At 40.9% G+C, this 15037-nt stretch overlaps 1 protein-coding gene across 4 annotated transcripts in view; it reads right to left on the bottom strand.

Annotated features, from left to right (window-relative positions):
* The window catches only part of LOC111270143 (GTP-binding protein REM 2), a 31921-nt gene extending 21889 nt beyond the window's left edge, over positions 1 to 10032 (bottom strand). For 3 of the 4 annotated variants that reach the window (XR_002686160.2, XM_022850208.2, XM_022850209.2), the window contains exons 1-2: positions 8768 to 10032; positions 5588 to 5697 (exon numbers count right to left, since the gene is read on the bottom strand). Coding sequence is in view for 3 of the 4 variants with exons in the window: in XM_022850208.2 (XP_022705943.1) it covers positions 5588 to 5697; positions 8768 to 9569 (912 nt within the window). In the remaining variant the exon portion in view is untranslated. The remainder of the gene's footprint in view (positions 1 to 5587; positions 5698 to 8767) is intronic. The other variant, XM_022850207.2, reaches the window with a different exon arrangement.
* Between the last annotated feature and the right edge of the window lie 5005 nt (positions 10033 to 15037).

Genomic DNA, 15037 nt, shown 5'->3' with positions numbered 1-15037 from the left:
ATATACTGCACTTCTTAAGCTGATCTTTTCCAGCTGTATGTATGTATGTATGTATGTAGAGAATATATTATATGTTTGAGATCTTATGTTCGGTTCTAGAGCTAATTTTTCATTGGTTTGTCAAAATAGGTCCTTTAGCACTCGGATAGAAATGCCACATTCTGTGGCAAAAATCATATCAATCATCTGATACGGCTCGCATCATCCGTAAAGGAAGGCACTCGTGGTAGAAAAGCAAATCAGAGCTCATTATTTTCATGGGCGCTTGCCGCCACAGTTAAACAATGTGAAACTCCCTGGGGCTTTGAAGTACTATAGCGGCAAATTTTCTATGCAATAAATTTTGTCCTGATATGGCTGCTGAAAATATACCGCTTTAGCTTAGAATATCACCGTGTTTTTTGCTTTCTGAACGTGTTCTAGAAGATAAATAGAACATTGTATAGGCCGCTGAATGAGCTGTTCTCTAACATAATAGTGCTATTGTTATCATTACCACCACGGCTATTTGTGGCCAAGACACGCGTAGCGAATTCGAGCCACCTAATTTACTATAATGTAATAATAACCTATATACAACGAGAACGTGTAGCAAAATAACCGTTCCTCGTTTGGGCCGTATCGCGTTGACAGCTGTTCGTGTCTCTTACCGTACGCGCTAGCCTTTACGTCGCAGTTTAAAGGAAAAGTTCGCCGTAGATATGTCTATGCAGGACGAAACAGAAACAGAAACAGAAACAGAAAGACTATCAGAGCTACTCCTGTGTTACTAGCAGAAATCCCAGGAGTAGGATTACGAGAACATGATGATATCTATCGAATGAACGGAGATGTCGGGCCGTGCAGTTCGCTCGCGAATGGATTGAGTGGTCCCACTTCTGAAGATAGAGAAAGCTACGCTTTGTTTTTCGGTGAGCACGTTCGTATGCGTAATATCATCGAATCGGTATTCAAGCCTGTGCGAGACGCTGACGTATATCAAATCGAAGAAGGGAATAGGTGCAGGACGCAATCAAAAGAAAACGGCTTTATATCTCTCTCTCTCTCTTTTTAGATCTTGTTATCTTTTCTGTCTCTGTCAATATATAGGCTATGAGCCTATCAAGTCTAGCGGCAGAGAGAAACAGCATTTCATCTGCCGGCCATAACATTACTACAGATCAATACAAGATCATCCATTACGATCTACATGGGCTAGAACTTGAAAAATCTTTCTGTCTAGCATGTAATGCGACTAGGTTTGTCGTATACTAGATAACGCTAACCACCACCGTGATTACGATCTAGCTGATACAGGGAACAGTCTGATTTTAAACGCTCAGCCTGATCGCAGGCAATCATATGACAAAAAAAAAAAAAATAGCTGGTTATTGGATGAAGGAAAGCAATCCGATAACAAAGAGCAGATTGTGCAACTTGCTAATTATTTAGCGTCGCGATAACGGTTTCGTTGTCGTACTAAATAACTTTAGCTTACTTATTGTTTGGCTCCTCAAGGATATCTAGGCATACACGTGGTGTTACAGTTTCTATCCGGGTGCTTTGTTTAGCTCGATTGTACCAGTAATAATATCGAACGACCTGCAATACATGAATAGGAATAGCAATATGCATAGAAATATACACGTATACGTACTTTCGAGTAAACGCTACTCCGTTAGTTATCCACTGAGCGCTAGTTGCGCTGTTAGTTCGGAATTGCTCCTATATCAGTTTCGAATTTATAGAATTTTCTACGTAGCTTGCCTGCCTGGTAAGCCAGCATGATGACTGGACTCTTCTACTTAACCGGTCTTTTGCATTGCGTAGTTTTCCAAGCACAATCCTATGCCCTACCATGTCCTGAGCACGACACAGGCTACAAATGTTTTACACACACGAACAGATCCTCGCACTCGAAAACGTATATCGGTTGGAATATACCTAGTCCTGTAGATTCACCCTATGTAATCGAGCTGAAGTTTGTTTGTTATGAATGAAAATTTATTGACAATGCGCAAACAGCGCAAGATAACTGGATGCCATGTCATATCGTTATTCAAGGAAATCGAACTTTGTCCGTAACACAACAGAGCACACATTGGCTAGCACGCAACAACAGGACAAGAGCTTTGATCTGTCTTTCTTTTTTATGTTGTTAGCGATAGCCGAGGGTTTCTGTGTCGCGGAACTCGTAATCTGGCTGCAACCGCATGTTCTCTTTTTTTCCAAGTCATTAAATTCCCAGTTCGTAGCCAGTAAATAATTGCTGCGGCAACAAGTAGGCTACAGGTCTGTGTAGGATAAATTGCAACCTGAGATGTTTGCTAAGTCATAAGTTGTCGTGCCTTCATATATGCAATTATCTTACATAGTATAGTAGATACATTTAGTTCTAGAGGCTTCACCTTATCTTCGGTTTAGAAATGAAGCTTGGCAAAAAACCAGCACGCAGCTTTTGAGCCTTATCAGGTTCAAATATGGGCAGGCAGCTAACGAGCACATCAAGCGTTTAACCGTCATATTGGTATGTCCATATTTTTCATAACATCAGCTTGCAAGCAGGACGTAAAAGAACTGGATTCCACAAAATCAGCAACTTCATACGAATGGATTTTTTGGGCATATGTGCGTAACTAAGCAAGGTATCGAGCATGCGCGAAACACTGTTTCCCCAAATGTCAAATGTACGATCTAAAGTAGGTGATACAATTGAAGTACGTTCGAATCCAAATTCGAGGGCTAAACCTATTTAACTCAAGTTCAGTGAGGAACCTGAACCTGTCGAGACTACAACGTTCGCAGGGTGTACTTTACAACAATATCATGATAACCCTATTTTCTCAGTAAAAAGCCGAATTTCAGTGTCCTCTCTGATTTTTTAAGAATAGCATTCCCTACCGGCTGTGATATTTTTTATCGTTGATAGTAGCCAATTTGTTATAACAATTTAGATTATATCAAAACAAATTACCTTTGACCCTCACACAGACTCAACAAACGTATCTAGTGGGTCAAGGGTGCATTCACCGCAACAGCGTCAAATAACCCAGGTTTCAGTCATGCCAACCCTGAGAGAACCTTGTCGTTCATTATGGATCAAAAGGCGGAACTCCCCAAGCCTCCTCTACGTAGAATAACACAGCGCCACTAGACGATAGTTGTACGACGTATCGAAAGTTTTCGACGCAGGCACTGTCACTACACATCGAGACGCTGACAAAACTTTTGATCCTAAGTTAAGCTAGAAGGCGAATCTGTTTGGGATAAAAATCCCTTTGAGAACTTCTCGAAAGCCCTGTTGTTGGGTTTGCACATTCACACAGAAAATTATTAATTTTAGAATCAATTAGACGAAGCTATGAAAAATTGCTAAGATCACACTGAAGTTAGTGTTTATCTCTTCTACTACATTTTTATCTATAATGCACATAATTATCTAGTCAAAGCCCATACATGGCATAACAATGTATTTCAATTTTTACGTACAGATAATTCTCTTTTTTTTTTTTACCGATTTTTCCGTATGGTTATACCGTATAGTTAGTCTCGACAACAGCTCTGTGAAGCATACAAGAGTCTCGCTTGTTAATTAAGGTTGACGTACGTAGACATCTTGAGTACAAGCACATTTTATAAGTACGAGCGGCAAAAATCACGCGTCTTGGCACAGTCGGTAACTGCATAGGATATGTATGTAAATCCAAAATAAGCGATCTACTTTTAAATTATAGGCCGTATACGGCTAATACCGCGTAACAGGATAACTCACGTGGTAACTGCATCGTTTTCCCTCGGAAGGTTTCCCGTTCATAGGCATTGTAAGCAACGTAACTGATTTAACACTCTGTCGAGGCATCTATTTTGGGTGTCTGTAACGTAATGCGCTATTCAATTGCGGCAAGCTTGTAGCGATCTTTGGTCCACGAACTCCACCCTTCCTAACTCTTGATGGCCTTGTTAATTGACAGCCGTAAAAATGCCAGACTGTGTATTGCGGTGGACCACAACGTTAAATCATAGAATTAATTTTACAAGGCTATCCCTATTAGTGTCCAATAAATACTAATAAAGAAAATTTACTGAATAACCATGAAACGGTCCGCAATCGGAGTTTTCTAATAGCATTGCCCACGCCTAAGAAGTGTTTCAGTTTCAACGAGCGCCAATTCATATCCGCTTTCACTAATGTGTGCAATTAGTTTAACGACATAAAGTAGGGAAAAAAATTGCTTTTTTTGGATACCGTTAGTAGGACAGTCTGGCAGGTACAAAAAGCGCCTGGATGACAACATAGGACCGTGCCATCTGTTCGATATAAAGAGGCCTTCCCGCCCATGCACAATTAACTTTAGACATTGATAATATCTCTATTAACCAGAAACAGCAGCCTCCAAGGATGATCGAGGCGTGATGTGCAGAACTTTTTCCCGATTGTAATACCATCGTTAGCAGTTTGCTCTACAGGGTCAAACGTAACGAAAAAAACGATCTTGTTATTTTAGCGACATGTTCCTGATTCCTAGAACGTGGTCGATGTCGTCCCTTAGCTGTAGGCCAATGTTACCCGCTCATATCGTAAATGCAGTCTCATTTTAACCAACACAGCCTCAATGGTACAACGACTACCCCATCGAGGTAATATTTACGCACGCGAGGCCGTGGCTATGCCGTAGTCATTTCTGGAAGCGTCTTTCTTTGTTGACTCTACAGAGCAACAGATCGCAGTCCTGGAAATGGCCTAAGTTTGCATAGCTGTATATTTGGGTATATATAGAAGCAGAAGCTGGACACCCGGCAACACCGAATGAGGCAAGACAGGAGCACCGAAACCGCTTTCTCCAAGGTTCAATAAAAGTAAAGGGTTTATTACATTAGAGGAAAGATAGGACTAGCATTTCTTATCATTATTATTTCCTTCGTTTTAAATTTTCGCAGCTGCATCCTCAAACCGAATCGGTCGGTGTAAAATACTCTAGAGCTCGGGCTGTTCTTCTATTCATTAATCTGAAATTCTCATTATGATTAATGTTTATGCTATACGATCAGTTCAACATATTATTAGAAGCGAAGTGATGTAGAGAAATTTGTTTTAGTTTAATTGTATTTAAAAAGCGTGATCAAGCTATAATGTGCGACCACTGAATAAAACGTGTCATCTTATGGTAGAGTTAGGTGTACGTCGTAGAGCAGTATTCGGTCTTCGGCGGCGGCAAAGTATTTATATTCTATGACCTGTACTGGATTACGCGCTTTCCTCATGTGTCAATTATGAAGGGCTGTTCACCGCCGCGGACGAACAGGGATCAAGGAAGATAGCTTTAGGTAAGCAAAGCTTTTTACGGCTTTGTACGAAAAATGCAAAACGTAATCCTATTATGATTTTATCATTAACACTCTATTAGCAATTATCTAATAATCTTGGTAACTTTCAATCTTAGTTCTAGTCAACTTCTGCTATGCATGACTTATTTGATTTGCACCATATAAAAAAAAACAGCAGAGACCGACATAGCGTTAATATGAACGTATTCTTTGAGCTAAGCTGATACATCACTGATAATGAATGCAAATAAAAAAACGTTATTACTGTTATACTATCACTTACCACGTGATCGGTGGTCTCGTCGAATTCGGCATCAAACTCCTCGCCGTCCAACATTACGCGGGTCGTTTGCACATCGACACTGTTTTCCGCTGACGGCGGGGGCGACGTAACTGATGAAGATAACATGTGGTCACGTCGTCATGAAACGCAGACATTATCAGTATAAGTATTAAAGAGCGAAGAATAATCATTCTTGATCTATAACGCGGACAGATACATACGACTTGATCAGTTGCACGCTTAACTACTAATAAAGTAACAACAACGTAATAGAAAAACACGCATTTGTCTCAGTTCGCGTTTATCTTTAGTAAGCTTTACGAGAGAAAGCGGATTGTAAATTGGAAAATGGATTATTCTTCTGAACTTAATGTCTTAGCTTGGTCACACACTTAGTAAAGCAAAATCAATGCTTTATTAAGGGTCTCTATGTGGTTTTACGGTGTTGGCATAATGTGTATATGAGCTGCGTCGTTGTTAGGCAGACATCGCACGAGAAAACGCGTGCCATCCTTTGGCTTGGTATAGCTACTCTGACTCGACCATCACGATTGCAATATCGGAGTAATTACTCGAGTACAAAAAATGTCGATTCTAAACGGACGTGACGACTAAATTATGCACAAAATAGGCAAAAACGAAATATCCGCGATCAGATTACTACGTAATAAAAGTCCGGCCGTATTGTAACCGCTGTGCGGCCTGCGATGTGCGTATAAGGATAAGGCTTAGTCCAATAGAATTACGTTCACGTTTGCTGGATCTCTTACAGAACCTGTGACGAGGAACTTCTCTCGTATGCATTTTAGGCAAATTACCTAACGCTCTTTTTGCTCAAACGCATTACAGCCATATTTTGTAATAGCATCGTCAAATAATAACAACCGTATGGACATCCCTCATATAATAACTAAAATTGTCTTGGCTGACATTTAATCGATAACGTACTTGCCCTTATTTGGAAGGGTGCATTGAAGTTATCCAATATTATATCTTTACAGAAAAAAAAAAAAAACACGTTTGCACCCCTTTTATGAAGCAGTGTTCCAGCTTCATCATTATATATATTATTATATCATTTCATGCCAGTCTAGCTTTATCTGAGTGACTGCAATGGGACTCCGCGGTCGAAAGCCAAGCTCAGGGAACTGAAGAAAGAAAAAAAACCGTGTAGTTTTTTTGTAGATGGACACAGTCGTATTTAATCACCCAAAAATTGGCAATATTATGAATAGGTAATTTTGTAAGAAAGATATACGTTAAGCAGATCTGTTTCTTCTTACATCTTAAAAAACGCATTATTATAACGGTTTAAGCTACCTGCGCAAATCGTATCGCTGCTACAGTGGCACATGAGTATACGCATGCCGTTTCCCATGACGCCATTATGTACGGAGCGTCGAGATGCCACACTACGCCATTTTTTATTTACTTATCTTTAAAAAATATAGCGAATCCGTGTGCTATTACCGTCAGGTAATTGTGAACGAAAATGCGAGCGACTGTAGGGGGACGGACAGTCGATTATAACGTAAACGTGGGCCTGACGTTGATTCAGTATCAACATCAGTAACCGCAAAAAAGTGGAATACTTTTCTTCTCCATGTGGGAAATTGTCAGGAGTTAGCAATCTGCAGCCATTCTCTCGTCGCGTTTCCTCTGTTGAATTTCCTATTGAATGAAATGGGAGAAGATAGCGGAGAGCAAAGTAGGTCGGCCGCATATTCGGGCCAATTGTTGATTTGCATTGAATATATTTCCGTTCTTTGGCATTGACTCATTGCGAGGAAATTAGTAACCGTAAGTACCCCGCACATATCGGACGGTAATAACAATAATAAAAATAACAGCCGTTACATAATCCTAATAACGCGCCCACTCAAAGCTGTTTATATAACTGTTGGTTGAAAGATACGCACTGATTGAAAATAATGTTGCTAGAAATAATGAAGTGAGAAATAGATCCGCTGAAAACGGTAACCGTGTTTGCGTATTGAGAATTGGCATATTCTCCTGACATGTCCTTGACGGAACCCTCCAGCAACAAATCAATTACAAAGTAGTTAGAATATAAATAAAAATATATGCCGATATATATCGAAACGCAATTGTGTTCGTTTATGGGTCCAATTTTCTTGAAGTGGTACTCGTTCTAAAAACCACAGCGTGATCGTTCATATAATTGTAACGTGTGTAGAACGCAGGCCTTGGTAGTTTCTCACAATACCGTGTTGCAGTACCACAATATGGCAAACACGATCAACTATTATCACTAATGATTTGGTCCTTCTGAGTCTGAGTAATCACCAACACAGATCCTCACAGCAGATTTTTGTCAACTGAAGTTGAGCAGGAAAAGCTAGTATATGCGAATAATTTACTACAGTCAATGATTCGCTTGCCTATATGTGCACAATATATGAAGAAGTCCTATATATAACCTCGTCGGAACACATTATTGCAGAACCTGCATGAATTATAGTTCAGAGAAATATTCTTTGGGGTTAAGACGCCCATCGCACACATACTAATTCTGCCAGTCAACTAACTAAAAGAAACCTTTTTTAAAAGCGAATTTCTGCATAAAGTATTTAATCCGTTATGGTAATACTTTAGACGAATAGCTGCGAGCATGAACTTGAACCAGCACACAATTCCTTAGTTTAATAGGTAAAAATTCCACTACTATTCCATCATAGGAATAGAACGAATCGTCTGGCTCTTTCTTATTTACCCGCCTTTACGGAATAAGTTGGAAGTCATGTGCCAGGATTGAAATATTAGATGAAGTTGTCTCGATCAATTAGCAATTTAAATTTCCAACTTATGATTATCCTTGACACAGTAACTAGTAAACCATTTTAATATTCTATTATTTTTAACAATAACTATAGAAAACTCACTCTGTGCTTTGCTATGTGAATTTACCTGATTCTACTAGTACTTGTAGTAGAAACACCCTATAATAACTCATTATAGCTAGGCTGGCGAATGTAAGCAACCTAGAGGGATCTATTATGTTGGGCACAAGGGCTGTTGATCATGTTCTTTATGATAGTATACTAAAAACCTCCTAGAAAAACGAGAATTCATGTGTGACCCTTGTGTGTGTACACTTAAAAACCCCTTCGCATATATCACACGTGTTTTGCATTAAAGAAATAGCGGTACTTTACTCACTAATCTCCAGATGTCCCTCTTCGTTGACGGTGTTGGCACGACCTTCGATGAATTGTTGCAATAGACAGGATTTACCAACTCCGGGTGCTCCTAACAGCCTTACACGCACAAGTGGTGGGCTAGGATCTTCAGGGGCATCAGTACACGACGATACTGACTTGCGCCGTTCATCAAGAGCATTCGTGAGTACAACGTCGCCGAGATTTAGAATGTTGCCCTTAGGTGTGACTGAAAAGGATCGGCACCGGTACGCGCCAGGTCCTGGAGGTGGATCGACGGCTTGTTGGGGGTAGCGGGCCGTAGCCAAGCCCGGCGATCGTTTCCGATGGAATTCAGCCCACGGGTCCTCCTCTAACTCTTTCCACAAACTTCGCCCATTCGGCGAACGACTACCTGGAACTCCCAACGATCTCCGTCGACCCTTTTGGTACTTGACGCGATTGCGCGAGATTCGATTTGGGCTTCCTGAGGTCGATGAGGCTGGCGATCGATTGGGCGGCGTCAACGCCTGTTGCTGTTGGTCTAACGACAATTGGGCTACCCCAGGAGATACGTCTGAGCAGAATTCGCGGAACAGCTGGTGCGGTGAGGCGCTCAGGTCGGGCACCGACAAGCAGTGCAGCGATATATTGTTGTTATTGTTACCACTATGGCTAATACCATTAGCATTCATGTTTGGTGCAATAACTGTGGATGATGGCACACACAGATTCTGACACAATGGCAGTTGGTATTCCGTGTAAGGTTCACTATGCCGCTTTTTAGGTTCCATGACGGGCGAAACAGCTAGGTCGACGTACATTTTGGCAGTTAATGTTTGCTTTGCTCGTCGTTTTCTTGCTTGATTGAAAATGGCCGGACAGTCAGGGAGTTTAACGTAATGTTAAATCACTTACTTTATTAAGGCTGTTCGTAGGTAGATTATTGGTGTTGTTTTAGCGAAGATGCCAGCAAGCGGGTATTATCATTGTGCAGTTGTTATTACCACAGTATCTTAAACAAACAACTTAATCATTTTTGTTGCCTGTGAAATAGTAATGTCAACAGTTCGATACCGATAATATAAAGCTTGTAAGTTAATGGACAACTAACTAATGTCGTCGTACAATACGTTCGAGTTAGCTTGAATAGAGCGACAATATAGTGTACGTGGCATATACGAATAATGGTAGCACGAGTCCAACACAAAAAATCCAAAACAAAACAAGGTAGCTCCAAAATAATGGAGTCTACCGACGCACCAGCACGAGTCACACAATTAGTCCATAGGAAGCAGCGATATCTCACCACACATATACTCAAACAGTAACACTGACCTGATTTGCTTTCCCGGGTTTACCTATATCCTAAAGGGTAAGAGAGAGAAAAAGGGTCCTCGCCACCGGCAACGGGGGAGGGTCGCGTTTTACGTGGGAAAAGGAACCCCACCAAGAGAAGGCGAGGAGGTTCCGTATTCAGTAACGGTTCCTCCGCATCACCTGAGCACCACAATATCCTCTAAGGCAGCTCGTGTTCCGATTCATGCACCCTAACCTGAGTGATTAACACTACGACTGCCGGCTAGTTCACCCCTATGCGCCGAGTCAGCTGAAACACATTGAAGCATGACATTTTGGTATTTCTTCCTGGATTCGATGGCGAATCCGAGCGGGCGGGCGCGGAAAGACAATAAGACGTAATAACCAACTAATAGTCTGTTTGAGTGTTGTTTGCAGCTAATCTGGCGGTCTGTAGGGGGCGGACAAGGTGAAGCAAGGCAATTTGCTGGTTTCGCAACGCGGTAAATAAGGTAGGCAGAAGCTGTATGCCAACCATTTGCTCCTACACGGTCTGGCCATGTCTAAATTCAGAATGCTATATAGGCCAGCAGCTGACGCAATACAAGAACCTGTCTAGCTCCGATGAAATACGTCATCATGCTATGTTTCGTCAGACCTAAAGCAAGTAAAACAGCATGGTCTGTCGTAAAATAAAGGCTATAGTCTGTCAGTATCTTCTGGGGAGAATGTGTGTGCCCCTTTCAAAAAACTGTCTGGCTACATCGAATAATAAAAAAAAAACATAATCCATAATTTAAATGGTCGATCGATAAAAGCAGGCAAACCTCAAGGATGGGAAGTGTATTTCTTGGCTACAGGCCACAACTAGATATCTGGTATACCTTAAGGTGAAAATCATAATTTTGCAATTACCTTTCAAAAAAATATCTAAAAATCTAAAATCTTCTGCAATTCTACACAGTATCTACAGGCCTTTGTTAGTCGTCAAGTCACAATAGCTTACTGCTGGATTAGTCTATTATTAACAAAATCGTAGTACTGCAAAATACAGTATACGATATTAGAGAGTTGATAATCTCTGGCATACTACTTGTCAATAAGATGAAAAAGTTAAGCATAAGTTCCGCTACAAAGTTGCTGAAATACCCTTTGGAACAAAAAGCCACACGCACACCTACGCCTAAAATGCTACGCTAAGCTTGTTGAAATAGCAGCCTCAGTTCTAATTTCTGGTGACAGCTGAAGGCTTTCAGTAGTTATTTCGCCAAGGTAAGCCTTTGTACGTCAGACGTTAGCAAAGACTCGACGTATAGTAAAACTGTAACTTCGATTTTACAAGTTTTCAAAGATGTTGTATCCGCCTGGATGTGTCGTCGACGTTATAAAACAACACGAACCGCTCTATCGCTAACTAAGAGTAGCGAGTTTTTTTCTTTAATTCGGACATAACAAAATGTGCCTTGACATTCGAAATACTTGGTTTAGGATGAAATCGGTTGACTAGGCAGCCGCGGTTAAATTTGCTAAAAAAAAAAAAAAAAAAAGAAGGCGCGTATTTGGAAACTAGTAGGGTACACAGTGACTTCGAACTTATTTCGTCTCACTCAAGATATCAAAAGGAACCAATTATAACTAAAGATTATAATATTTTATTGAGAGGTTATTTAAGACAATCAAATAAGCAGGCGAGATTTAAATAGTTGTAACTTTCTCCCGGTTTGCCATACGTAATATGCAATATGAGTAACTGCACAGGGTTTCCCTAAATCCGAGAAGCTACACGGGTATCCTTCGTATTCTAAGTTAACAGATAACCCAGTTTAAATCCACAGCATTACATATCTAGAAATAGCTTCGTTGGTGCACTACTTTCCATCTACTACTGCTACAGAGAGCTCGTTGAAGTTGATCTTCCCTTGATACGAAGACAAATATATTAATACGTTCAGTATAATATGGTCTGCTCTATACAAATTAAACGAGAGTCTAAATTGGGCTAAAATTTTCACTGCCGACCTTCTGTTTATCAGACTTTATTTATGATATTTCTAGAATATTGATTTTTAAGAAGTGTTCTATTTATGCCTGCTGCAACGTTCTTAGAATAGGATAGACGGTCTAGCTAGATACGAATTGTACTGTTTGTAAATCTGTGTACTCTCTTGTACGCGAAATGTTCTGGACCAACTAGAATAATACTTCTAGGTATCGTCCTCTTAATCAAGTTCGTTAAAAATAAGAAAAAGATGCTTACAAATAATGATTATCTATGATCATCTATTGTTTATAATCCAATTCTATACATATCGTTCAATTATCTAATTTAATTTACGATGTTGATTCAGCTCTAAATTAGGGTACTGTGACTTTGCTCTAGGACACACTGCCTAAGTTAAACTTGTTCGCTGTAGGACGTTTTTATTCACGAGGTTAATGTAGCTCGAGCATTCTGATCCCGCACGCTTCTTCAATTAAATTAGCTATTTGCAGATCTAATTTATATGTTGGAACATCTAATTAGGAAGTTATGGCATTTTTTTGAGGATGTAAAGATAGCAAAAGCTAGCTATGGATCATTGGGTCCTGTTTGGAACCGTGATCCAGCAGATGTTTTAGTAAACCTTTCAATATTGCAGTAGATTTCTCGGTATTGTGTAAATATCGTGATACAATAGTGAATGTTTCGGAATTATAGCGTATCGCTACAGCCTCAGCTCCCGCACCGTCGTCAGGCGTTTTCTCAGACAATGGCAACGGAGCACTACTGCAAATGCGATTTGTTCGCTGGACACTTCGTCGCTATACAACAATAGAACGAAAACTGCAACGATTAGGACTTAATATTGGTACGCGCCATATTACTCGGTTGTGTACATACGGTCTAGAACGGTATGAACATCTTGACCAGTTTTCAAAACGTCGAATCTTCAGGGCTGCTCTACATAGCATTCTGGCACCGTACCTGGAAACACCTGTTTTCTTTGCTCGAACCGAATCGCTTCCCTTTCATAACAACTCCGTTGAACCTTGCACGTACACACCTCCGTATTTTCTGAAGCGGATCGCCTCTAATTCTAGGTTTCCTCTGCACGCGCCCATAATTTTTGGCAACGTTGACGCCGAGCCACCAATCTTTTGCTCTGAGAGCGATCGCTGGAAATGACATGGAAGCGCTTCAAGACCCCATTTACAATTCTCCGAATGCCTACATGCCCACGCGTCTACCCGAAGTCACAGAGCAGGATTGCGGCTCCAGCCTAGACCCAGTGGCAACAGCGCATTATTTTCTTTGACTTGGCATAGGGACTCGTTGACGAAAACCTACTAAGGAACATCCATATCAACTCTGATGATGATGTCACTCAGACGAGGTTTGCCGGTTACATTCTTTTGACATCTGCCACTCTAAGACCACCTAACTTTATGACAGGCACCATCAAGAGTTTTGCATACGACGTGGATCCTTTGTTCCAAGCCGCGCGAACGCAAAACATTTGGCTGCTGTTAGCGCGAGGATGTTCAGTGACTTCGCACACTACAGCAGACATAGAAACTTGGCCCACTACGGACGCTAACTGGGTTTAACGACGGTTCCTAACTAGCTGTATTCGATTATTGCGTGCGAGTTTCGCAAGCGCCGTGAAGTGAGGCAACGACACTGCAGTGTGGCAATTTATGAAATCATCACACAGACACCATCCTATGATATCTGTTGGGAACGCCTTGAACTCAAACGGCAATTCGACACGCTTCAACGGACACCGGTTTTTTTGGGAGAACGCGTTACAGGTTTTCGTAAGTTCCTCAGACTTGGATAGTAATATTCTTTCACTGCTCGCATATACGAGCCTTGTACTTATTTTACGTCGCTAGTTTATTTAGCTCAGTACTGACTTGGGTCTGACAAAAGCCCATAAGCGATCCTAAAAAGTCGCTCATACGACCAGCCGTAGACACCTGCTAAGGCTCGGACACGTTGCCCAGACCTCAAGTCGTAAAGAAGTGCTAGCTTTGGCGGTCACGCGACTCCTTCTACAACCCCTGTCAACCGCCCCACCACGGCCATTTTTGATTGGCTTATTCTTTTCGCTGTTCAGCTTCATTTCGTTCTCTCTGGCATAAATCGCGACTACACACTAAGACAGGCACGAATACGATTTGTGCGTCCTACATTTCTTCCTTATATAGCAATAGCGATTTAAAGTATTACTGGTAGACGCCGTGTATATATATATATATGTTCTGAGCGCTTTTTTAAGTGTAGCTCTCTATTTAAATGTCTTAACTCGAGTCGTCGTCCTGGTATCAAGTAACAAATTACAGACTAAGCTTAATCAGGTGAGATCCTACCTAATGTTCTCCAGCGCTGGAAGGTTTCTTATGGTCCCTAATGCTCTTTAGAACTAAAAGAGAAAGCCCTAGTTTAATTAATTCTTGAGTCAATATAGCCTTTGAGAATTACCAGCATAGTCTAAAAGGTATCGAAGCTCTTGATGAAGTTATGCTCTCTATCAACCGAGCCAGATTGAAGGAAATGCCACTAAGTACGTCCATCTTTTCTCTATCCATTCCAACAAAGCAAGCTATTATTAACTGGCGGAATAAGTTCGCGAGCGCTGATGTCCCTGCTAATATAGGTAAAGACAGACGTTCTTATATCTTCGATATACGTCATTCTGCGTACCATTAGTGGTTAGTTTGGACGTAGTTCTCAGGCGTCTTAAAGGGCTACACAGGTCTGGAGAGGATTTAAGTATCTCAAGTGGGTTATCAGTATACCTATTCGAACTGTATGCCTTTTTGTTTGGAAGCTATTTGCTTTGTACCGCCAACTTCTAACCATCTGTTGAAATGATTGCACAGCATATTGCAAATGTATTCCTATCTACATGTTCCGTCTAACATTGTAGTAAGAAGATGTTTCGGCACCGAAGTGGCATGTCTACCGTGCCAAATTGCCACAAGTAAAAAGGAAACATAACAATAATGT

Source organism: Varroa jacobsoni, unplaced genomic scaffold (genome assembly GCF_002532875.2).
Source record: "Varroa jacobsoni isolate VJ856 unplaced genomic scaffold, vjacob_1.0 scaffold_1449, whole genome shotgun sequence".
Taxonomy (NCBI): Eukaryota; Metazoa; Arthropoda; class Arachnida; order Mesostigmata; family Varroidae; genus Varroa; species Varroa jacobsoni.
The sequence above is the reverse complement of the archived record's forward strand: the minus strand, read 5'-3'. Positions and strand labels throughout refer to the sequence as shown.